The 24,947-nt window shown below is 57.5% G+C and overlaps 1 protein-coding gene across 1 annotated transcript; it reads right to left on the bottom strand.

The window, feature by feature from the left end:
• Window positions 1-11,743: 11,743 nt before the first annotated feature.
• LOC144738974 (uncharacterized) lies at window positions 11,744-21,831 on the bottom strand. Its single transcript, XM_078621968.1, is given in 7 exon segments — window positions 11,744-12,470; window positions 12,893-13,061; window positions 13,063-13,237; window positions 14,373-14,433; window positions 15,384-15,535; window positions 17,671-17,739; window positions 21,441-21,831. Coding segments are annotated over 7 exon segments (1,434 nt in total). The 5' UTR covers window positions 21,612-21,831; the 3' UTR covers window positions 11,744-11,833.
• Window positions 21,832-24,947: the final 3,116 nt, after the last annotated feature.

Here is a 24,947-nt window from a genome sequence, read left to right as displayed (position 1 = left end):
ACAATCACACACACACAACAATCACACACACACACAACAATAATAACATACACACAACAACAATCACACACACACAACATTCACACACGCACAACAATCACACACACAACAACAATCACACACACACAACAACAACAATCACACATACACACACAACAACAATCACACAACAACAACAATCACACACACACACAACAACAATCACACACACAACAACCTGAGAGGGAGGGGGGCTGAGAGGGGAGGGGCTGAGAGGGAGGGGGGGCTGAGAGGGGGGGGCTGAGAGGGGGGGGCTGAGAGGGAGGGGGGCTGAGAGGGGGGGACTGAGAGGGAGGGGGGCTGAGAGGGAGGGGGGCTGAGAGGGGGGGGCTGAGAGGGAGGGGGGCTGAGAGAAGGGGGCTGAGAGGGGGGGGGCTGAGAGGGGGAGGGGCTGAGAGGGAGGGGGGCTGAGAGGGGGGGGCTGAGAGGGGGAGGCTGAGAGGGGGGGGCTGAGAGGGGGAGGGGCTGAGAGGGAAGGGGGCTGAGAGGGGGGGGCTGAGAGGGGGGGGCTGAGAGGGAGGGGGCTGAGAGGGGGGGGGCTGAGAGGGGGGGGGCTGAGAGGGGGGGGCTGAGAGGGAGGGGGGCTGAGAGGGGGGGGGCCTGAGAGGGGGGGGGCTGAGAGGGGGAGGGGCTGAGAGGGAGGGGGGCTGAGAGGGGGGGCTGAGAGGGGGAGGCTGAGAGGGGGGGGCTGAGAGGGGGAGGGGCTGAGAGGGAAGGGGGCTGAGAGGGGGGGCTGAGAGGGGGGGGGGCTGAGAGGGAGGGGGCTGAGAGGGGGGGGCTGAGAGGGAGGGGGGCTGAGAAGGGGGGGCTGAGAGGGGGGGGGCTGAGAGGGGGGGCTGAGAGGGAGGGGGGCTGAGAGGGGGGGGGCTGAGAGGGGGGGGCTGAGAGGGAGGGGGGCTGAGAGGGGGGGGCTGAGAGGGAGGGGGGCTGAGAGGGGGCTGAGAGGGAGGGGGGCTGAGAGGGGGGGGCTGAGAGGGGGAGGGGCTGAGAGGGAGGGGGGCTGAGAGGGGGGGGCTGAGAGGGAGGGGGGCTGAGAGGGGGGGGCTGAGAGGGTGGGGGCTGAGAGGGGGGGGCTGAGAGGGAGGGGGGCTGAGAGGGGGGGGCTGAGAGGGGGGGGGGCTGAGAGGGGAGGGGGGCTGAGAGGGGGGGGGCTGAGAGGGAGGGGGGCTGAGAGGGGGCTGAGAGGGGGGGGGCTGAGAGGGGGGGGCTGAGAGGGGGGAGGGGCTGAGAGGGGGGAGGGGCTGAGAGGGAGGGGGGCTGAGAGGGAGGGGGGCTGAGAGGGGGGGGGCTGAGAGGGGGGGGCTGAGAGGGAGGGGGCTGAGAGGGGGGGGGCTGAGAGGGGGGGGCTGAGAGGGGGGGGGCTGAGAGGGGGGGGGGGCTGAGAGGGAGGGGGGCTGAGAGGGGGGGGCTGAGAGGGGGGGGGCTGAGAGGGGGGGGCTGAGAGGGGGGGGGCTGAGAGGGGGGGGGCTGGGATCGAGCCCACGACCCCCTGTACACCAGGCGAGGTGGTCAACATCTCCTCGCCACCGCTCCTGTGGTCTGCGCCAGGCTGCACGGGGGGTCTGTGACTGTGGTGAGATTCCGTGCTGGAAGAAGCGCAGTTGGCGTGGCCTGCCTATGCGGGGTATGAAATGTAGCGTCGCGTGGCGTGCGCTACCATTGATTTATATTGAGCCGCGGCACGGGAAGTGATTAGAAATCCTACAATGAGCAGACACCGGGACGATAACGATCTGAGGTTGGCGGTGAGGATGAGCGGTGGGGTGAGGAGGGGGGAGACGTCAGGGGAGGGGGGGGGTAGGGAGGGAGCTGGGGGGAGAAGGGGGAGGGAGAGGTGGGGGAGGGGGTAGGGAGGGAGCTGGGGGGGAGAGGTGGGGGAGAGGTGGGGGAGGTGGGGGAGGGAGGGGAGGGGAGGGAGAGAGGGGGAGGGGAGAGAGGGGGAGGGAGATGGGAGGTAGAGGGGGAGATAGGATGGGGAGGGAGATGGGAGGGAGAGAGGGAGGGGGAGATGGGACAGGTGGAGAGGTAACAGGGAGATGGGGAAAATAAAGGAGAGAGAGAATTACAGTGGGGGGCTGTGTGTAGGTACAGTGGGGGGCTGTGTGTAGGTACAGTGGGGGGCTGTGTAGGTACAGTGGGGGGCTGTGTAGGTACAGTGGGGGCTGTGTGGGTACAGTGGGGGGGGCTGTGTAGGTACAGTGGGGGCTGTGTAGGTACAATGGGGGGCTGTGTGGGTACAGTGGGGGGCTGTGTGGGTACAGTGGGGGGGGCTGTGTAGGTACAATGGGGGGCTGTGTGGGTACAGTGGGGGGCTGTGTGGGTACAGTGGGGGGGCTGTGTAGGTACAGTGGGGGGCTGTGTGTAGGTACAGTGGGGGGCTGTGTAGGTACAGTGGGGGGCTGTGTGGGTACAGTGGGGGGCTGTTGTGGGTACAGTGGGGGGCTGTGTGGGTACAGTGGGGGGCGCTGTCTCTCTCACTGAGCTGGGTAATTGGCAAGAGAGAGACGGGGAGGGAGAGACGGGGAGGAGAGACGGGGAGGGAGAGACGGGGAGGGAGAGACGGGGAGGGAGAGACGGGGAGGGAGAGACGGGGAGGGAGAGACGGGGAGGGAGAGACGGGGAGGGGAGGGAGAGGTGAGAGGGAGGGAGAGACGGGGAGAGAGGAGAGATTTTGCCTTCAAGGTCACGCTCACCGCCCAGGGAGTGTGTCTGTGTGTCAGTGTGTGTGTGTCAGTGTGTGTGTGTCAGTGTGTGTGTGTGTGTGTCTCACTGGGGAGACAAAGCGGCCGGACGTGGTGCTGGCCATCCACCCCCTCGTGTACCGTTCCGGCCTTCATAGGTGCTCGCTAGCAGCACTTGCCTCAACAGTCTGTTGAGGCTACACGGGGGATCTTTGTCTTTGTGTATGTCCGTATCTGTGTCTTTGTGTGTGTCTGTGTGTGTGTCTTTGTGTGTGTTTGTGTGCGTCTGTGTGTGTCTTTGTGTGTGTCTGTGTGTATCTGTGTCTGTCTGTGTGTGTGTATGTCTGTGTGTGTCTGTGTGTGTCAGTGTGTCTGTGTGTGTATGTCTGTGTGTGTGTCTGTGTGTGTGTCTGTGTGTGTGTCTGTGTGTGTATGTCTGTGTGTGTCTGTCTGTGTGTGTGTTTGTCTGTGTGTGTGTCTGTGTGTATGTATGTGTGTGTGTATGTCTGTGTGTGTCTTTGTGTGTCTGTGCTACGAACTCGGCGGCCCGACTGCCCGAGTTCGATTCACACTCACGGCCAACACCAGTGACGAATATATGAAGTGGCCGTGCACCTTGACTCAGCCTCAAATGAGTACCTGGTGCGATGTGTTTTAGTAAACATCGCCACTGGAGAGACACAGGCGGTCGGGCGTGGTGCTTTCCACCCACCCCTTCCCTCGTGTGCCATTCCGGCCTGCACAGGTGCTGAAGGCACTTGCCCCAGCAGTCTGTGAAGGCTACACGGGGGGGTTTTGTCTGTGCGTGTGATGCGCTCCACACCCCCAACATAACACATTCCTGCGGAGGGAGCTGGTAGGAACGTTGGGTTGCTCGGTCAATGGCCAGGGTCAATGGCCAGGGTCAATGGCCAGGGTCAATGGCCAGGGTCAATGGCCAGGGTCAATGGCCAGGGTCAACGGCCAGGGTCAACGGCGGCGTGGTGTATTCCGGTTCGATCAACTGTTTGCCGCACAGAGAAATTGTCTCTCAGCTGTACAGATAACGCGCTGAGCTGTTCAACTGCTGATGCCCTCTAATTACCCGTGATGCCTTGCTGTTGATGCCCTCTAATTACCCGTGATGCCTTGCTGCTTATGCGCTCTAATTACCCGTGATGCCTTGCTGCTGATGCCCTCTAATTACCCGTGATGCCTTGCTGCTGACGCCCTCTAATTACCCGTGATGCCTTGCTGCTGATGCGCTCTAATTAATAATAATTGTTCAATTTGTAACGCGCGCAAATTTGCAGACGTAGTGGCCGCAACTCAGAGGCGAGGAGCCAAGCTCAGAGTCGCTCGAAAGCATGATTGTAGAGGTGAGTTTTTAAGTCTCTCTTGAAAGAGGCGATTGAGGTGATGCTGCGAATGTGCAGAGGGATGATATCGTTCCAGACTGTTGGGGCTGCCACAGAGAAGCGGCGCATAGACACGATGACCATCCTGGATCTTGGTATCAAGAGGAGGTCGTGAGTCGCGCTGCGCAGGCATCTGCCGTGTGCTGAGCTGCAAGTTGTCAATAATGAAGAAATGTATGGCGGGCAGGCGGATATGAAGGCGTTGTGGCAGAGGCAGGCGGTCTTGTATGTGACCCTACTGGCGATGGGGAGCCAGTTGAGAGCACGGAGACAAGCTAGTGAGTCGAGACGGGGATGAGTGTGGGCAATGACGACGCGTACCAGGAGGTTGTTTTGTAGTCTTTGAAGTTTCTTTAGGTTGCCAGCGGAGGTCCGGACTAGGACGAAGTTGCAATAGTCAAGGCGAGACCCAACTATGCAACATGCCAATGTGTTGGCAATTTCAGTAGAGATGAGAGGATGTATGTGTCTGAGAGAGAGCCTTCAGGTGAAAGTTACATGAGCTGATGATATGGTTGGTTTGACGGTCGAAGCATAAAGTTGAATCTAGGATGACACCGAGGTAGCTGAAGTGGTCGGTGAACTTGATGCTGTGGCCGAAGATGTGTCTGTGTGTGGGGAGTGCTGCAGAATTGAGACGTTGCTTGGTACCTAACATGATGGCCACAGACTTTTTCGGATCAAGGGCTAGGTTGTGTGCAGTGAACCATTGTTGCACGGCGGTGGTACATTCCGAGAGCCTCTCGAATCCAGATGCATTGCTAGAATCGATGGCGGTGAATAGAAGCGTGTCATCCGCGTATGCGTGATGCTTAACACCGAAGCTTGCGATGAGCCGGCCGATCGGGGAAGTGTAGGCTGTGAAGAGCAGGGGACCTAGTACAGAGCCCTGGGGAACCCGCATAATGCTGTTGTTTCAGGCGATGTGGACATGCCCACCCCGACTGAAGATTGCCGGTCAGAAAGGTACGAAACTATCCACTTGAGTGCTGAGCCGCATATACCGAAGTCGGATTTCAGGAGGGAAGTAAGGAGCGAATGGTTGATGGTGTCGAAGGCTGACGAATGTCCAGACCCGTGATGCCTTGCTGCTGACGCCCTCTAATTACCCGTGATGCCTTGCTGCTGACGCCCTCTAATTACCCGTGATGCCTTGCTGCTGACGCCCTCTAATTACCCGTGATGCCTTGCTGCTGATGCGCTCTAATTACCCCGTGATGCCTTGCTGCTGATGCCCTCTAATTACCCGTGATGCCTTGCTGCTGACGCCCTCTAATTACCCGTGATGCCTTGCTGCTGATGCTCTCTAATTACCCGTGATGCCTTGCTGCTGATGCGCTCTAATTACCCGTGATGCCTTGCTGCTGATGCCCTCTAATTACCGTGATGCCTTGCTGCTGATGCTTTCTAATTACCCGTGATGCCTTGCTGCACTTTAATTACCCGAGATGCCTTGCTGCTGATGCCCTCTAATTACCCGTGATGCATTTCTGCTGATGCTCTTTAATTACCCGTGATGCCTTGCTGCACTCTAATTACCTGTGATGCCTTGCTGCCCTATCATTACCCGTGATGCCTTTCTGCTGCTGATGCGACTGCTGCTGCCCTCTGATTACCCGTCATGCTTCGCTCTGCCCGCTGCTGTGCCCCCTACACATCTCGGATGAGAATCGCGTCGCGTCATAAACCAGCGCGCTTCCTGCACAGATCGATACGAGCTGGCGACTCGTGACAGCGCGGGGGCGCCCAGGCGAGACGGAGTGTGGGGGGGGGCGGGGGGGGTAGGAGTGGGTAGGCGTGCGTGGGTGTGCGTGCGGTGTGCGTGGGTGGGTGTGTAGGTGTGTGTGCGTGCGTGTGCATATGTGTGTGCGGGTAGTGCGTGGGTGGGTGCGTGTGGGTGTATGTGGGGGTTCGTGGGGTACGTGGGAGTACATCTGGGTGTGTTTGCGTGTGTGGGTGCGTGCCTCGCCTGGTATACAGGATGTGGTGGGTTCGATACCGACCCTGACGCCTGCTACTGCTGCGTCTCTCTCCCCGTGGTCGCGTGGATTTGTCTCCAGCTCCCCCTCCGGGTTTTCCCTCCTCCACATGTAATTGAGCTCTCATTATGTGGCCAGGTCGCCTTCTGAAAGAGAGATACACGGCTACGTGGGCCTTGCCTGATCAAATATAACATAGTTTAGTTGAGGGCGTGTATGGATGTGTGTGTGTGTGTGGGGAGCGGTGGTGCAGCGGTTAGCGCATTCATACGAACCCGACACGACCCGAGTTCGATTCGCAGTCACGGCCACCAACACCACCAGTGACGAGTAACTGAACCGGTAACCTGGTGCCTACCCTCAATGAGTAGTAACCGAGTGCGGTGGGCAAAATCCTCGCCACTGGGGAGACAAAGGCGGGCAGGCGTGGTGCTGTCCACCCGCCCCCCCTTCGTTGGTGCTCGCGGAAAGCACTTGCCCCAGCAGTGTGTGAAGGCTACCTCGGGGACCTGTGTGTGTGCCTGTGGAGTTGGTGGGACGCGCGGTACAGGAATAGAAGGAGAGAGAGAGACGCGGGGAGAGAACTCCCCACCACCACCATCATCACCACCATCATCATCATCGTTACCTCGAGCCGAGTAAATAAACATTCAATTAAACCGCCTCCATCTCGCTCTCCCCTCCCTCTTCATCCTCCACTTTCACACCCCCACCCCCCACACCCCCCACTATTCTCTCAAGCTCCTGTGTTTGTATTTTTGGCTCAGCCAATCGAACAAAACACGATCGCCACATCGCGCGATGAGCTTCTGCGGCCGTCTGGAACGCTCTTCCCTCCCACACCGAGGGAGCTCTTAAGTTGTCCCCGTCTCGAGTGACGAAGTCGTCTCTCTACAGCTGACGCTCGGTGCTGCGTTTGGTTTGTGTTGTCCCCACCAACCCGCACCTCGATTTTCACGGTTGGCAACGTACGGTGCGAAAGAAGTTCAACATACATTTCACCTCCCCCTCTCCTCCCCTTTTCTACATCCATCACTGCCCCCCCCCCCCCGCCATTCTGAGATGTTGACTACCTCGCCTGGTGTGCAGGAGGTCGTGGGTTCGATCTCGACCCTGACGCCTGCTGCTGCTGTATAGTTGGAGTTCGTGGTTTTCCATTCACAGTGAGAATCGACAGCGTCACGCGTTCAGATTGTTTGTCTGCTGCTGCTGCTATAAATGTCCACCGCGATGATGATGATGATGACGATGATGGTGGTATCGGCCTCTTGGTTGGGCTGCTTGTGGTGGCCACGTCCCTTCTGACAGAGACCTACACAGCAGCTGGGGCCCTACTTGTTAACTACAAAACAACAACAACCACAACACAGTTTAGTTTATACCCACACCCCCTCTCTATCTCACCCCACCCCACATCTCCCCTCTACCCCCTCCCTCTCTATCCCCCCCCCCCATCTCCTATCCCCCCTCTCCCCTCTACCCCCCCCCCCTCATCTCTATCTAATCCCCCACCCCCATCTCTACTCTCGCCCCCCCCACCCCTCCCTCCCCTCTCTCCCCCCCTCCCTCCCCTCTCTCCCTCCCCCTCCCTCCCTCTCCTCCTCCCCCTTCTCCCCCCACTCCCTCCCCCGTGTTGAACCCGGATCGATGTGCCTCCTCATCTCTCGACGCCGCGAGACCCGCGGAGGTCGCGTCCGTCTCGCGTGCACATCTCGGGACAGACCGTGCCCCGGCACAGCAACGTGGAATTTCCCACAATATCCGCTCATCGTGGCGTCACGCGCGCCTTACATCCGGTGCACATTGAATGCGGCGTGAGATTGCTGGTCACGGGTCTCCTAGATCCACTCAGCCTTAACAGCGGGGGTTATTCATGTTGTAGGTGGCGGTGGTCGTGATTTATCGGAACCAGTAACTTGGTGCCTCCCCTAGGTCTACTCGCCTCAAATGAGTACCTGGCGCGGTGTGCAAACATCGCCACCGGGGAGACAAGGCGGCCGGGTGTGGTGCAGGCCACCCACCCCCTCGTGTGCCGTGCCGGCCTTCATGAGGTGCTCGCTAACAGCGCTTGCCCCTACAGATGTGCAATAATAGGCGCTCGCAAACTGCACGTGTTGTGGGCTCGTCCGTGCGGACCGATCTGGTGTCACTCATCGACTCATTGGAGGCATCGATCCTCATCGATCCTCAGCGATGCCTCCTCTCTCTCCTCGCTGCTGTCCGTGCCTCTGCCCACTGAGATGGCCACTGATGATGCTGATGATGCCGTCAATGATCATCATGAGGATGCCAACAACGCTGATGATGATGATGCCTGCTGATGATACTGCTGCTGCTAATGCTGCTGCTGATGATGCTGCTGCTGATGCTGCTACTGATACTGGTGATGATGATACTGCTGCTGCTAATGCTGCTGCTGATACTGCTGCTGATGATGCTGCTGATAACGCTGCTGCTTTTAATGGTAATGCTTTTGTAGAGATGCTGTTGTTGATGATACTGCTGCTGAAAATGCTGCTGCTGCTAATATTGAGATGCTGCTGATTATGCTTATAACGGTAATGCCATTGGAGAGATGCTGCTGCTGATGATGTTGCTGCTGCTCGGAGATGATGATGCTACCAATGATAAAGATGCTGCTGATGATGATACTTGGGCTCATGATGAACATGATGCTGCTGACACGAGAGCAGCTGATGATGATGAGTGTTGCTACGATAATAATACTGCTGCTGCTGATGATGATGAGTGTTGCTACGATAATAATACTGCTGCTGCTGATGACGATGGCTGTTAAATATACTGCCGCTTGTGTTTTTGCTGATGCTGCTGCTGATGATGACATTTGCTGCTGCTGCTGATGATGATGTCAGCTCTCGGAGCATCGCCTGATCGGGTGTCGAGGTACCGTAGCCACTCGAAGCGCCGCGCACAGCGCCCCCCCCCACCGCGACACCGGCGGCCGCGATGAATAGAAACCCGAAGTGGCACCCGCTCTCTCGCTCTCTCTCTCTCGCTCGCTCGCTCTCTCCCTCTCTCGCTCGCTCGTGTCGCCCTCTGGTGGACACCACGCGGTGGGTGGCACGGCGGGCTTGGGGACACCGATGGGCACGGATTCTCACACTCGGAGACGATTGTCGCACCACGTGGGACGCACCACGTGGGACGCGCCACACCCCCCCCCCCGTTATAACGCGGGCGGCTACAGCGCCACCAGAACGCGGAATTAGGCCACGGCAAGTTCAAGACAACGAGCCTACCTTTACCCTGCCGTTACCTTTACCCTGCCTTTACCCTACCTTTACCCTGCCTTTACCTTTACCCTACCTGTACCTTTACCCTACCTTTACCCTGCCTTTACCCTACCTTGACCCTGCCTTTACCCTGAAACGAGGACGACCTGTCACCGTGAACCCCCTGCGCTGCTGGCTGCAGCTGACGTCGCTCGCCTGAGCCTCAGCACTGTTGCTGTGGCGGCAGCAGCAGGGAGGGTTCAGCAGCAGGGAGGGTTGGTGGACCACACACAGATGGGGTGGGCGTCGATGAGCCGTGCTCTGGCTGCGCTCGAAGGCGCCACGGCAAAGTGTGTGGACTCATCTCCACTTGCTCCATACTCACTCTTCCAGTCCGTGTTAGACGACAATTTACACCACCACCATCACCACCAGCACATCCACCATCACCACCTCCACCAGCACATCCACCAGCACCACCTCCACCAGCACCACCATCACCACCTCCACCAGCACATCCACCATCACCACCACCACCAGCACATCCACCAGCACCACCACCACCAGCACATCCACCAGTAACATCACCACCACCTCAACCAGGAGCTTGTTTGCCTTCCCGCACACCTCCGATTAGCAGGTTGGCTACGTACGGCTCCCTATCGTGCCAAGGCAGTTCAACACACACAGTGCCACCAGCACAACCGCCATTCGACCACGAAGTGGCGGTGACGGCACCACGGCGCTTGTGCCAGGCCATGTGCACATTTCGGCCACGTGAATGTCAAACACCCGCTGGCAGGTCACGGGACAGACCCAGGTGCCATATGGGTTGACTGAGATGACTGGCCGATGCACCACCTGTGCCCCCTACTGTGCCAACTTGCTGTGCTTTAGCCACCCGGCGCTCCGCTCGTTGTTGTGAACGTCGCTCCTCCGCCCTCTGTTGATGCTGGAAGAAAACTGCCTCCGACTGCCCAGTAGCGTCCTTCACGAGCCTCCTCCAGAGGCCGATCTTGACACCGCTGGTACCAGTCATCGGCAAGTCAACTCAGCTCCACATCCTCTTGTACCACATCACTCCATCTCTTGTCCAGCCCGTGCCGTGCCCGTTTAGCTCCCTGTATCCAGCCGAACAAATCCGTTTTGGCATGCGGTGGCTGGGCATGCGAGCTACATGACCCAGCAAGCGTAGCCTTGCCTGCCGGAACTCGCCGATGGGACTTTGCCCAGATCTTTAAAGTATGTGAGCTCAAATAATCCAGCCTGGTTAAACACAGGATGGATCGTAGACAGGCCAGCCTCTTAAGTGGTACATTCCTACTCTTAGATTTTTTTTCAGCAAAGTCACGTAGGTAAAAATAAATAATAAAAATAACATTTTTAAATCACGACGTTTCAGAGGCAACACCAGTCTCCGGCAGCAGGTGGGACCGTCACAGCCAGATTTACTGTAACCAGTATAATTTTTATTTCTATACTTTCTATTATTTTTACCCACGTGACTTTACCAAAACAACCCAAGAGTATGAATCCTTGCAGTCACGAAAGCTTCTAATCTAGAATTGGTAAATTCCTGGTTCAGTTGCATTACGACCAACTCCTCTGAATCAGCAGGAATCACCAATCCGCTTGTGTAACATGCACGGCTGACCATTAGAGCCATCTCTCGACTGCACCCGGACATTGATCAGCCTCCTGTTGTATCTGTACCAGATGGAGATTTCTCCAGTACAGCCATAGAAGGCTTCACGAACTCCGTGGGAGCCGGAGGACATCCCTGGCGCACCCCAAGGGGAACAGGGAATGGCTCCTGCTCCTGGCCACAGTTTTACCTGGGCCTGCCCATCACAATGAAGGTCCTGAACGATTGTGAGCCGAGTCCGGCACTCGGAAAGCACAAAGAGCAAGCCAGAGCCCAGGCCTCGTGATGGTATGATGTCTTGCCCATGTTGGTGGTGGTGGTGTGTCCCTGGAAGGGGCACCAGCCACACATCCATAAGCATCACCACAATGACCACCTCCACACAGCAGACAAGAGTGCTACACGCATGTGGCTTGTAAACGTTTAATTTTGTTGTTGTCACTGTACAAAAGGGGGAGTTGGCCTCACGGCGCCTGCTCCACACAAAGTAAAAACACAGGGAGCCTGGAGGGGGGGGTGGGGGGGGCAGGAAAATGGGGGGCTCGCGTCCCCCCCAGAACCAACAAACAAAAACAATTAAGTTCCTCCACACTTCCTGTAAGCACAGAGGGGACAACGCCCTCCCTCGCCCCCCTCTGTAGCACAGCCTCGCACAAAATGGGGACGCAGGCCACAGCAGGGGATGGAGGGGGGGGTTGTGGGGGGTGGGGGTGGGGAAGGGGGGGGGTGGGGGGGAGGGGGGGGGTGGGTGGGGGAAGGGTGGGGAAGGGGGGGGGTGGGGGAAGGGGGGGGGGGCAGTGGCAAGGAGACAGGAGAGCACGGGGAAGGGAGGTGACCGCCATCCCCACCGCTAGTTCCGCTAGTGATCGGAGGTCACACTCCGGCTGCGACTCTCCTTGCCGTTATCTCTGCTCCGGCCGCTCCCGCCGCCCTGGTCCCGGTTCTCGCGTTTCCGCTCCCCCCCCGCCGCCCCCCCTGCTGCTCTCCGCGTCTCGTGCTCGCTCCGGGCTGGCCCCCCGCGACCGCTTGCCGTGGTCACGCTCCCGCCGCTCCTCCCCCCGGTGCCTCCTGTCCGCCTCGTCCGACCGCCCGGGCCGCTCCCCCCCGCCCTCCCCCCCCCCTCTTGCCCTTCTCCCCCCGCCCGCTCCGCTCGCCCCCCCCCGCCCCCCCGGATCCTGGCGTCTTCGCGGGGCCGGCGCTCGGGGCTCGCCGAGCGCTGGCGCCACGACGACCTCTCCCGCCTCTCCTTGTCTCGCTCCCTCTCGTCGCGGTCGCGCTCCCTCTGCTTCTCCCGCTCCTTGTCCCGCTCCTTGTCCCGCTCCCGCTCCTTGTCCCGCTCCTTCTCCCTGTCCTTCTCGCCGTGCCGGTCCCGGTCGCCGTGCCGGTGTTTGCCGTCACCGCCGTTGCGGTCGTGCTCCAGCTCCCGGTCGCGCTGCTGCCTCTCTCGCTCGCGCTCCAGCTCGCGGTCAAAGTCCCTGGGGGAACGCCGGGGGCTCCTGCACCACGCACGCACCACACGCACGCATACCACACACGCACACCACACACGCACACCGCATAGACACATACCACACACGCATACCACACACGCATACCACACACGCATACCACACACGCGCACCACACAGACGCATACCGCACACGCACACCACACAGACACATACCACACACACCACACAGACGCATACCACACACGCGCACCGCACACGCGCACACCACACACGCGCACACCACACACGCGCACCACACAGACACGCGCACCACACACAGGACACGCGAAAACAAACCACACCCCGCAAATCAAACGGTCAGCACGTTTCGGAACAACTCAAAAACGCGACGCGTCCCCCCCCCCCCCCCCCAATTCAGGAGGTGCTGCGTGTGAGCGGCGTGCAGCGAGGTGCGAGCGGAGCGCAACCTGGAGCGGTGGCGCGGAGGCATCTGGGGCACCTCTCCCTCCACGGCGGCGGCATTGGCGGCGGCCCCCCCCGGCCCCGCGACCGCCGCCCGCCGCCGACACGGCCGGCGGCGCCGCCGAAGCCCCCGCGGGCGGCGCCGCCACGGGCGGCCCGGCCGCCGGCGCCGCGGCTGCCGCGGCCGGGAGCGAGCGAGGCCGCAGCTTGAGGCGGGCATCCACGTCCTTCTGGATGGGCACCGGGATGCGCGGGAAGAGCGTGGAGAACCACTCGAGCTTGGCGAGGAAGGAGCGCAGCATCTCGCCCACGGCCATCACGCAGCCGCCGCCCGCCTTGACGTCCAGCTCCTGGCACCGGACCCAACCGACGACGCCGACGACGACGCCGCCACAACCGCGAGATCAGCCGCGCGCAACGCACGGCCCGTCGTCACCGCTTAGCCGCAGACGGCCGCCCCCCCCCCCCACCCGCTACTCCGCCCCGCCTCTCCTAGCCTAAGCCTGGGCTGGGCCCCCAATAGCAGACTAGCCGTGAGAGCGGGGTGCTGGGCACCACGCGGCTCCAATGAGGGGGGGGACGGGGGGGGGGGCAGAGGGGATGTGGGGCGGAGGGGGGGTGGTAGTGCCCGGTTGAAAACCAATGAACCTGCTTTGGGTCCTGGGGGTGGGGGGACAAGGGGTGGGGGAGTGGGGGAGGGAGGGTGGGGGGGGGGGCACGCGAGCCGTCCCAGGAGGGTATTACCGCGTGACGACAGCGCCTTGGCGGAGGAGGCCACAGCTCAGGGTTAGTCGGCTATTGGCGGCGCCAGACCTACGGTAACAGCACATGGGGGGGTCACAGCACCGCAGAGCGCGGACACACACAAGGCACACGCACGGACCCACGCAACACACAAGGCACACACACACACGGACCCACGCAACAGACACGCACACACACACAGACCCACGCAACAGACACACACACGGACCCACGCAACAGACACGCGCACACATACATGCACGTGGACACAAGCGGAAGTGCGTGCACAGACCACAAAGACGCGGGCACAAAGACACGGACACGCCACCCACCCACGGACGAGAGAGCGCGCGTGTGTGTGTACGTGGTGAATGCGGCCTTTTCCAAAAGCGTGTGGATGAGTGATCGATGAACGTGACGCCGGCAAGGCCGGGCATCGCCACAGCATCGCCCAGCGCCCGCGACGCTCCACAAATGGACACGGCGGCTCTAGCAGCAAGGGCTAGCGGTTAAAACGATGCGCGCAGTCGTACTGCACTCCTACGCTCTCCCCCCTCAATGACTGGCGTAGCGAAGTACGTTCAAACAAGTGTCCCCCATGACCCCCCCCCCCCATCTGATGGCGTGACGGAAGGGACGGACGATTGCTGCGTGAGTGTGTGCGGCGCGCCAAGGTGAAACTCCGAGCGAGATATAAAAGGAGAGGTAAAAGAGGTGTCGTCATTACCCATTTCCACGTACCTCCTCATCGTCTAAGAACGCCTCGAACCACTCCCACAGGTCAGCCGGGGGCTGAGTGTATCTGCACACACACGTACACACGCACACACACACACGTACGCACACACACACACATGTACGCGCACACACAACCAAAACAAGTCAAACACCCCACCACCGAGCTGTTAACAGACTGTTGGGGCACAAGCGCTGCTACGGCCACCTCCGTCTCCCCGGTGCCGATGTCGTTACGCCCAGCACCAGGCTCCTCGTTTAGGGCCGAGTCGACCTAGAGGGAGGGAGGCCCGGGACACATTCGGAGGTTGGCCACCGCTGTTGGCCGCGAGCGGGAAAATTGGAATTCGGGTCGCCAGGTTCGTGGTGCGGATGCGCCAACCACTACGCTACCGCTCCAAACAAAGACAAAGCTCCCCCGCGTAGCCTTTAACCAGCTGTTGGGGCACGCTACCACTCTACCTGCACACACATGAGCGCGCAGACGCCAAAAGGCCCAGAATGTTAAACGGAACAGCGCTTACGACGACACAATGTTCAACATTCCAGTGGGCTCTGAATATCGGTCAATTTGTTTGTAAAACGGGGCCTACCTCCCTCACTGAATGTTTTACCACGGTGGCTCAGAGATGTTGACTACCTCGCCTGGTAGGCAGGAGGTCGTGGGTTTGATCCCAACCCTGACGACGCCTGCTGCTGCAAATTTGGTGTTTGCGTGTCTCTCTCTCTCCCCGTGGTCGCGTGGATTTTTCTCGGGGTCCTCCGGTTTTCCCCTCCACATTTACAATCAATAAAACGCTGTTTTGGCTGCTGCTGCTGCAAATTTCCACACGACGTCGACGATGCTGATAAGCCACCGACTTCGTTGAGCTATCACTTGTGATAGCCAGATCGCTTCTGAAAAAAAAAATAGCCACATTAGCAGCAGCAGCAGCTCAGTGGAGCCTGAGACCTGCTAAATAAAAATACCGGTCAAACTCGTGGCCGACGGTGACACCGCCCCCACCACCAGCGTACCGGATGTACATGAATCCCAGGCCGCGGATGTACGGCGAGTCCGAGTGCGTGATGAGTCCGTTGAGCTGCTTGCGCGTGAGCTTCAGCGTGAACAGCTTGTAGAGGAGGCAGAACGCCGTCGACACGATGCCACCCGTGCCCACTCCTCGCACCTGGCAGGGCGGTTGCGTGAATATTGTTATTTGGTTTAAGACGACGGCTTTCGCGACCAATATCATCCATAATACAGGTTTGTATGAGTTAGATGGTGTAAATAAATACGTGTCGTTAAACCCACCACCACCAGACACAGACAATTAATAAGGGTTCATCTTCTTGGTTCTTTCGGTAAAGTCACGTAAAATGAAAATAATAAAAATAAAACATAATAAAATAATTATCACGATGTTTCGGCCACAACGCAAGCAGCCGTCCTCAGGTGGAGACTCTGTCTTCTCGACAGACCTGTTCTCCACCTGAGGACGGCAGCTTGCGTTGTGGCCGAAACGTCGTGAGAATTATTTTATGTTTTATTTTAATTATTTTATCATTTCCATTCTACGTGACTTTACCGAAAGAACCAAGAAGATGAATCCCTGTAGTCACGAAAACTTTAAATCGAAAATTAATAAGGGTTGTCAAGTAAACGGAACATGCCGAAACGTCACTAGTGCAGCACATCGGTGTGGTGGAGAGCCAAGCCACTACATTTACAATCACATTTTACAATCCGAGTACGACGTTTCGCTAGTAATTACAACCAGCTTCATCAGGCGACAGCCTGTTTCGTTTCTTAGATATTTGTTATTTGGCAGCTGTAAACCTGCACGTTGACAAGCCGCTCCGTTGAGCCGTCACTTATAACCGCTCAAGTTAGTTTGCTGTCCTTCAACTTCTGAAAAAGAATCTAATAGCTCAGTTGGCTTGAACTGGTAAAACACAAACAATTGATATTGTTATTTTTTTGCGATCCGATACTTTTCCCATCCTCGAGGCCCCAACTGGACATCTGTGAAAAAGAGCTTCAGGTCTCATCTGACTCCGACATTATAAAGATTCTGATTCTGTACAGAAGTAGAATGACTGTGTGTGACGGGGGCAGATTGGGGTGGCACTAATCGGGGCGCTGGAGGCTAGGGTCAGGATGGAGACAGCATCGGAGTAGGAGCTGCACCCCGGCTCGCCAGAAGGCAGTAACAGCAAGTGGACTAATCGCCATCCGTTTACATTCTTAAGGGATACAGCGTTGCCCCCTTGCACTGGGCGTGGGTTTTCTCCCTCCGGGTGCTCCGGTTTCCTCCCCACTTGCAGGATAAACACAGCTCGTCATTAACCCGTTCAAAGCATCTTAAGTTAGAAATCCAACGTGTGGCGGCAGGAGTTGTACAAGTCTGCGTGGCTCTCCGGAACAAATAAGTTAATTATTGTCATCGCAAATGCACGTGCAATAGATGCCAAATAATAAGTCATCTCTAGTAATAAACGTGCTATATTTGGTGTTTAGAGCGATTGCGAGTCTGTTTCACAGCCTGCAGGGGGGGGACAATGTTGCTGCTGTGTGGTCTAGCCGAGGAGCAACACCCCCCGTGGCAGATGTCCCCGTGCATCAGTTTGCTGCTAGTAGGGGGATGATGCCTGCTGCTCTGTTATTATCACAACCGAGTATTGTGTAGCGTCGTGGGACCTTCACGGTCCGCCGCAAGTGAAACTGGCGGCGTGTAGCAGCAGCATTTCACAGCTAATAAATCACCACCACCGCAGTATTAACCAGGGCAGCCAGCAGCATTTCACAGCTAATAAAACACCACCACCGCAGTATCAACCAGGGCAGCCAGCAGCATTCGAGCCACAAACCTCCGCAACAACAACAACAGCGTTCTGCGATCGCGCTCCCGCCTGGCCGTTCCACCGCCAGCTGCGATTAACCAGCGATGGCACGTCCTACAAACAGCGGCGGCTCTTCGTCTGCATGAACATTCAGTCCGGCTACAGACAACCGAGGGGTAGTGACAGCTTTTGATTTAGACAGGGACGCACGCGAGCACGCGTTGTGTGCGCGTTTTGTGCGCGCGTTGTGTGTGCGTGTTCAATTCCGCTCACGGTCAACACCGGTATCGATTGTCTGAACCGGTCCTGGGCCTTCTCTAGGTCGACTCGGCCTCAAATGAGAAGCTGGTGCGGTGTGTAGTAAACATCACCACTGGGGAGACAAAGGCGGCCGAGCGTAGTGCTGGCCACCCACCCCCTCGTGTGTAGTGAGTGAGCGCGTGTGTGTAGTGTGACGAGGCGACACACACTTTTCACTCACCCCGCCGCACATGCCCGTCTGGCCCGCCGTCTTGCGGCTTCCTTTCTCCCACGGCTCCAGGTGAGACACCTGCGGTGGGGGGGTCACGGGGGGGGGAGGGGGGGAAGAGACGCGGCGATGGCAGAGACTCCGATGAGATGCGGCGCCTCCCCACGTCCCCCCGTCGTCGTCGACAATGCCGCCGCCACGGCCACCGGAGCGGAAACGCAACGCAAGGCGGCAGAAGGCCGACGGGCAAACGGCGCCGTTAGCACAAAGTTCCAACTCTGGTCGAAGGAGTTAACGCAAGTTAGCTCTGTCCGTCTGTAACGGGGGGTGGGTCACGAGCAAAGCTTCCGTGTAAAGTTGTGTCGCTTGTCGGGACTGGCTTGGAGAGAACTGGCCACATCCATCAGGGTTATTGGCAAAAATTTGTTTTACTCAACATAAACTAGCTTTATTTTACCAGGTAAGGCCCACTGAGCTAATCAGCTCTTTCTCAGGAAGGACCTGGCCACCAATGATAGCTCAACAAAGTGGCTTTTCACATCATGTGAAAATTTATATGAGAAAAAACCCGGAGAAAAATCCACATGACCACGGGGAGAGAACATGCAAACTCCAAATATACAGCAGGCGTCAGGATCGAACACACGACCTCCTGTATATCAGGCGAGGCAGTTAACATCTCACTACCGTGCCGGCCCAAAACTTGGGAGACGAGAGAATGAATTGACGTGTGGATGCAGGTGATCATTCCCTGAGTGCGCAGCGCTGGACTTCGATTCCATCTCGGGGTGTCAGAACGGAAAAACGACGGTGCAAGTTTCAGAAATGATCTCCAATGGGCACAACCGCAATGACGCCAAACGGTGGGGGTTACAGTTGTGGTTTAATCCCCACACTATTCCCAAAACCACTGGGTCAGCACAGGCGATCGATTAGGAAGCCACTGCAGCTATGCACTTTTAAATTGTGGATTGAAAACTAATTTCTTTAGAACTGATTTTTGTGTTTAGTTTTGTTGTCTTTCCTCCGCACCTCCGATTTAGCAGTTGGCTACGTACGGTGCGAAAGAAGTTCAACAAACATGCGCGTTAACCCTTTCCCGTTCCGATGACGTATGTACGTGTACGTCATCGGTTTTCCTCATTATTCCGTTCGGACGACGGAACCGGAAAAATAACTAAAATAACTTTATCGGTTAAATTTCGATTTAAAGCTTTCGTGACTGCAGGGATTCATCTTCTTGGTTCTTTCGGTAAAGTCACGTAGAAGGGAAGTAATAAAATAATAAAAATAAAACATAATAAAATAATTCTCACGACGTTTCGGCCACAACGCAAGCAGCCGTCCTCAGAGGACTTTACCGAAAGAACCAAGAAGAACTTTATCGGTACCGAGGCTCCCACAAGGCCATGCGGGAGGGTGGGGGGGCGTGTGGCACGGTGTTGGCGCTGGCTATCGTAACAGAGTGCGCCGGTCGTGTTGCTGCGCTTCTCTGTGGCGACGTCTTTAAAAACAGCGGCGCTAACTCGGCCTCCAAGAATAAAGTTAACACTGAAGCCCGCAACACGTCTTGGAGCGGGAAAGGGTTAATAATGTACCTGCAGGCAGTGGCTCTCTCTCTCTCTCGCTCTATCTCTCTCTCTCTCCGCTCTATTTCTCTCTCAGCTGCCACAGCTGGCGGAAGGAGGAGCCTCCACCAGAGCGAGGGGAGGCTGCCGTGCCACCTTCATTTCGATGAGAGAATTAACACGGTGGTGGGGGGGGGTGATAGCGAGGAGTCACTGGCCTAGGTGACCAGTGAGGGGGGGGTCGTCGCACGGAGAGCCGGGGGACGCACACCTGGCTGAGAGAGACACCTGGGTGAGACACACCTGGCGAGACAAATCAGCATCGGACACACAGGTGCGAGACAACACCTGGGGTTAGACACCCGGATTTAGGTTCAACTCATATTGTTGTACCCATTCACTCTCTTAAAGCCCTCTGACCTCTCTCGTTTGTGCTCTGAAAAAGGGCCGGTGCCCGAAACGTCGCCTATTTACACGTAGGGCCACTCACACAGTGTTGTTATTGTTGATGAACGCGGAGGGTTTATTTTAGTTATTGTTAACTTTGCTTGTGCACCACTGCCAACGTAGCAATAGCAGCAGCAGATAATCTGGGTAATATACTTAGTACTCAAATAATCGTGTGTGTGGTATTTTATGCATATTTATAAACGGCCAATCAGCAGCAGCCATGGTCACTCCACTGCTAGACGAGTCTTCCCCAAGCCATCCGCTACCTTCATTCATTCATCAAATGTGTAACTCGCACAAACTTTGGTAATTGAAAAGGGAATTCCACGATGTTTATTAATCCTTCATTGATTATTAATTATGGATTAATCAACTGCCGGTTAGCTTAGTGTATTGTCCTTACCCCGGCGCCTCCAATTAGCACGGTTGGTTACTGACGGTGCGCCAAAAAGTACAACATATATACACATACCAACACCACCACCACACATCATGCAACCACCACCACAGCCAATACCGCTACCACCACATACCAGATTGAAAACTGTCTTTAAAACTGCGTTTTGTGTTTAGTTTACTGTCCTCCCACACCTACAATTAGCACATGGGCTACGTAGCGTGCGAAAGAAGTTCAAAATACATCCCTGCCCATAGACTAACACTGCCCATAGACTCATCTACTCAACATTGCCCATAGACTAACACTGCCCATAGACTCAACTACTCAACATTGCCCATAGACTAACACTGCCCCCCATAGACTCATCTACTCAATATTGCCCATAGACTAACACTGCCCATAGACTCAACTACTCAACATTGCCCATAGACTGACACTGCCCATAGACTCATCTACTCAACATTGCCCATAGACTAACACTGCCCATAGACTCAACTACTCAACATTGCCCATAGACTAACACTGCCCATAGACTCAACTACTCAACATTGCCCACAGACTAACACTGCCCATAGACTCATCTACTCAACATTGCCCACAGACTAACACTGCCCCTAGACTCAACTACTCAACACTGCCCATAGACTAACACTGCCCACAGACTCAACTACTCAACATTGCCCATAGACTGACACTGCCCATAGACTCAGCTACTCAACACTGCCCATAGACTAACACTTCCCACAGACTCAACTACTCAACATTGCCCACAGACTAACACTGCCCATAGACTCAACTACTCAACATTGCCCATAGACTGACACTGCCCATAGACTCAACTACTCAACATTGCCCACAGACTAACACTGCCCATAGACTCAGCTACTCAACATTGCCCACAGACTAACACTGCCCATAGACTCATCTACTCAACATTGCCCACAGACTAACACTGCCCATAGACTCAGCTACTCAACATTGCCCACAGACTAACACTGCCCATAGACTCAACTACTCAACATTGCCCAGACTAACACTGCCCATAGACTCAGCTACTCAACATTGCCCACAGACTAACACTGCCCATAGACTCAACTACTCAACATTGCCCACACACTAACACTGCCCCTAGACTCAACTACTCAACATTGCCCACAGACTCAACGTTACTCAACTACTCAACATTGTCCATAGACTGCTTTTTGTGGTTCGTTAACCTTCCCCGCACCTTCCATCAGCACGGTTGGCTACGTACGGCGCCAAAGAAGTCCACCCCACACACATCACCAACATCAACCCCGATGAGCACGGTTTGGCTACGTACGGCGCGCAAGAAGTCCACCCCACACACAGGCCGCCCGCACCTTGTAGTAGATCTCGTCCACCACCTCGTGGTAGGTCTTCAGCTCGTAGAGCTCCACCTTGAAGTAGGGCGACGCCTGGATGTTGGTGAGGATGAGCGGGTTCATGTTCATCGTCTTCTCGTTGCCCCACAGCGGCAGCGCGTTGCCGCGGCCTTGCGTGCCGCCCGCCATCGTCGCGGAGGAGACAACGGGAGGAGGCGGTGGTGGTGGTGGAGGCGGTGGTGGTGGAGATGGTGGTGGAGGTGGTGGTGGTGGAGGCGGTGGTGGCGGTGTGAAAGCGACACGGGGGGGGAGGCACTGGGAGAGACTCCCCAGTGACACCGGGAGACGCGGGCAGAGGCTGACCGACACCCGGAGACGCGGATTGGCACGCGGACACGGAGACGCGGGGGGGGGGGGGGGGCAGGCGGCTCCCGCTGGGGGGCACGGAGACGCGGGGGGCAGGCTGCTCCCACTGGGGGGCACGCAGGGGGGGGGTGGTTACTGGCGGGGGGGGGGGCCGAGACGGCGGGAAGACGCTGGGGGGGGGGGGGTTGGGTTAATGAGCCAACACGCGGCGAGGAGAAACACAGGGCGACAAGACTGCGGAGACGAGGGAAGACGCGGCGGTGGCGGAGACGAGTGGGAGACGCCGCGGGAAGCGGAGACGACGCGGGGAGACGACGCGGGGAGACGCCGCCGCGGGAGAGACAATGGACGGCGGGAAGCCTGGGCCTAGGCCGCGGGGGGTTAGGCGGCGAGGGGAAGGGGGGGGGTACTGTGGGATTTGGGAAGGGAGAGGGGGGGGGGAAGACGCCTCGATCTCTCTCTGCCCTCTCTGCTCTCTCCCTCTCTCTCTCCCGCTTCTCCCGCGTTCTCTCCCCGACGACGTCGCCTCTCGCTCTCACAATGGCGGCCGTTGGGGGCCCGCGCCTCCTCCTCAAAATGGCGCACGCGCGCTCCTCCCACAGTGCCCCGCGCGCGCTGAGTCACCGCCCACTTCCGCCGGAACTTGCGTGCGGTGACCACCCCATTCCGTCCTCCATTTCCCCCCCAACCCCTCCCTCATCCCCCCACCCCTCCCCCCCCATCACCCCCTCCCCTACCCCCCCCCCATGTCCCATCCCCCCCCACCCTCCACAACGCCCCCCCACCTTCCCGATCCCCCACCCCCCCCAACTTCCGCCACCACGGCCCGCCCGCTTCCGGCAGACCAATTGCCGCCCCTCCCCCAACGCAGAATCACTGGCGACAACAATAATAACAATAGCCCCGTGTAACAATAGCCCCGTGTAACAATAACCCCGTGTAACAATAACCCCGTGTAACAATAACCCCGTGTAACAATAGCCCCGTGTAACAATAGCCCCGTGTAACAATAGCCCCGTGTAACAATAACCCCGTGTAACAATAGCCCCGTGTAACAATAGCCCCGTGTAACAATAACCCCGTGTAACAATAACCCCGTGTAACAATAACCCCGTGTAACAATAGCCCCGTGTAACAATAACCCCGTGTAACAATAACCCCGTGTAACAATAACCCCGTGTAACAATAGCCCCGTGTAACAATGACCCCGTGTAACAATAGCCCCGTGTAACAATAACCCCGTGTAACAATAACCCCGTGTAACAATAACCCCGTGTAACAATAACCCCGTGTAACAATAACCCCGTGTAACAATAACCCCGTTGAACAATAACCCCGTGTAACAATAGCCCCGTGTAACAATAACCCCGTGTAACAATAACCCCGTTGAACAATAACCCCGTGTAACAATAGCCCCGTGTAACAATAACCCTGTGTTTCTTGCCCTATGGGCCACACCCTGTGTGTGTGTATACCGTGTACATTTGCGTTAAAGAAATAAAGCCTTCAACTCGCGCTACAAAACGCAACGCCGCCGCGTTGTATTTAATGGAAATATCCGAAGTTGACAAGCGGCGAACAGCAGCAGCAGCAGCAGACCTCGGGGCAAGTATACAAAGACAAAGGTCCCCCGTGTAGCCTTTACCGGCCCACCACGGTGTAGGCGTGGAATCTAATCGCCACCACGTTCCACATCCACCGCACAGTGCCAACTCGCGATCTTCCAGGGTTCCACTCCGCACAGATTCACCCGACCATCGCTTTTGCGACCTCGAAAAAACTTTAAAACATTTTTTAAAATTCGTTTACCAGGTAAGGCTCCACTGAGGCTCTCTTTCGGGAGCGACCTGGCCACCACAAATGATCGCTCAACCGAGTGGTGGCTTGTCGTCATCACCGCGTGGAAATGTAGAACAGCCAAATACTCTAAACGTCGATTCTAAATGTGGGGGGGGGGGGGGGATCGGAGAACCCGCAGAAAAGTCCACACGACCACGGGGAGAGAGACGCGCAAACTCCAAATACACAGCAGGCGTCGTCAGGGTCGAACCCACGACCTCCTGTATACCTGGCGAGGTAGTCAACATCTCCTGGCCACCGTGGCCCCCTGTCCAACGTTACACCGTTATAGCCACTCGGGGCGCTGTTTGTTGCAATGAAGGTCACGGTGCACTTTGTGGGCATCAGGCCAAGCGTCGAAGGCTCTCGCTGCTTGCAGGAGGTCACGGGACAGACGACAGGTGCCGTAGGTCGACGGACTTGAGACGAGTGGCAGGTCACGATTTTTGTATTTTATCAGCTCAGGCCCCGCTCAGCTGATGTGTTGCGCTTTTTCAGAAGCGACCAGGCCACCACAAGTGACAGCCCAGCGAAGAGAGGGTTGTCGTGCACCGACCATTGCCCCCCGCCGCCTCCTACTGTGCCTACCGCGACCCGAAGCGACGCTGAGACTCGAGTTCGATTCCCGCTCACGCGCCACCAACAGCAGAACATCGGAACCGGTCGCTCATGGTGCCTCCTCTGGGTCGACTCGGCCTTAAAGCAGGTACCCAGTTTCGGCGTGCGCGCGTGCGAACATCAACAGCCGGCAATTGTTGCCGGCAACTGCGCCGCAAAACCACTCATTTTAATTAACGAAGGTAGTGGCGCCCTTGCGCAACCGCACATCAGAAAAGCAGCGGGCTGCTGTTCGTATTTTGTCTCGTCCTCTCACGGAGCGGGAGGGGGTAGTAGGGGGGTGGGGGTAGTAGGGGGGTGGGGGGTAGTAGGGGGGTGGGGGTAGTAGGGGGTGGGGGTAGTAGGGGGTGGGGGTAGTAGGGGGTGTGGGTATGAAGCGACATCCGTTTTTATCATCGCGCGCGCTGGCAACAGCTATCGCCGTCGAGGAACTCGATTGTGGGGGAGCCGCTGCTGCCGCTGCCACTGCCGCTGCCGCTGCCGCCGCTGCTGCCGCTGCTGCTGCCGCTGCCCACGACGAGAGGGCTTCAGCGGAGCGAGAGAGCTCGTGTCCTGTCGCCGCTCCTCCTCCTCCTCCGTTGAGGGGAGAGCGCGTGGGGGACCGCGCTGAGAAAACTCCCGTCGACAGACAAACCGCGGCGCCCACAACCCACATTCTTTATCCACCGCCGCATCCGAGCTGAGCCGAGGCCGAGTGACGAT

Source organism: Lampetra planeri, unplaced genomic scaffold (assembly GCF_965212315.1).
Source record: "Lampetra planeri unplaced genomic scaffold, kcLamPlan1.2.h2 scaffold_125, whole genome shotgun sequence".
Taxonomy (NCBI): domain Eukaryota; kingdom Metazoa; phylum Chordata; class Hyperoartia; order Petromyzontiformes; family Petromyzontidae; genus Lampetra; species Lampetra planeri.
The sequence above is the reverse complement of the archived record's forward strand: the minus strand, read 5'-3'. Positions and strand labels throughout refer to the sequence as shown.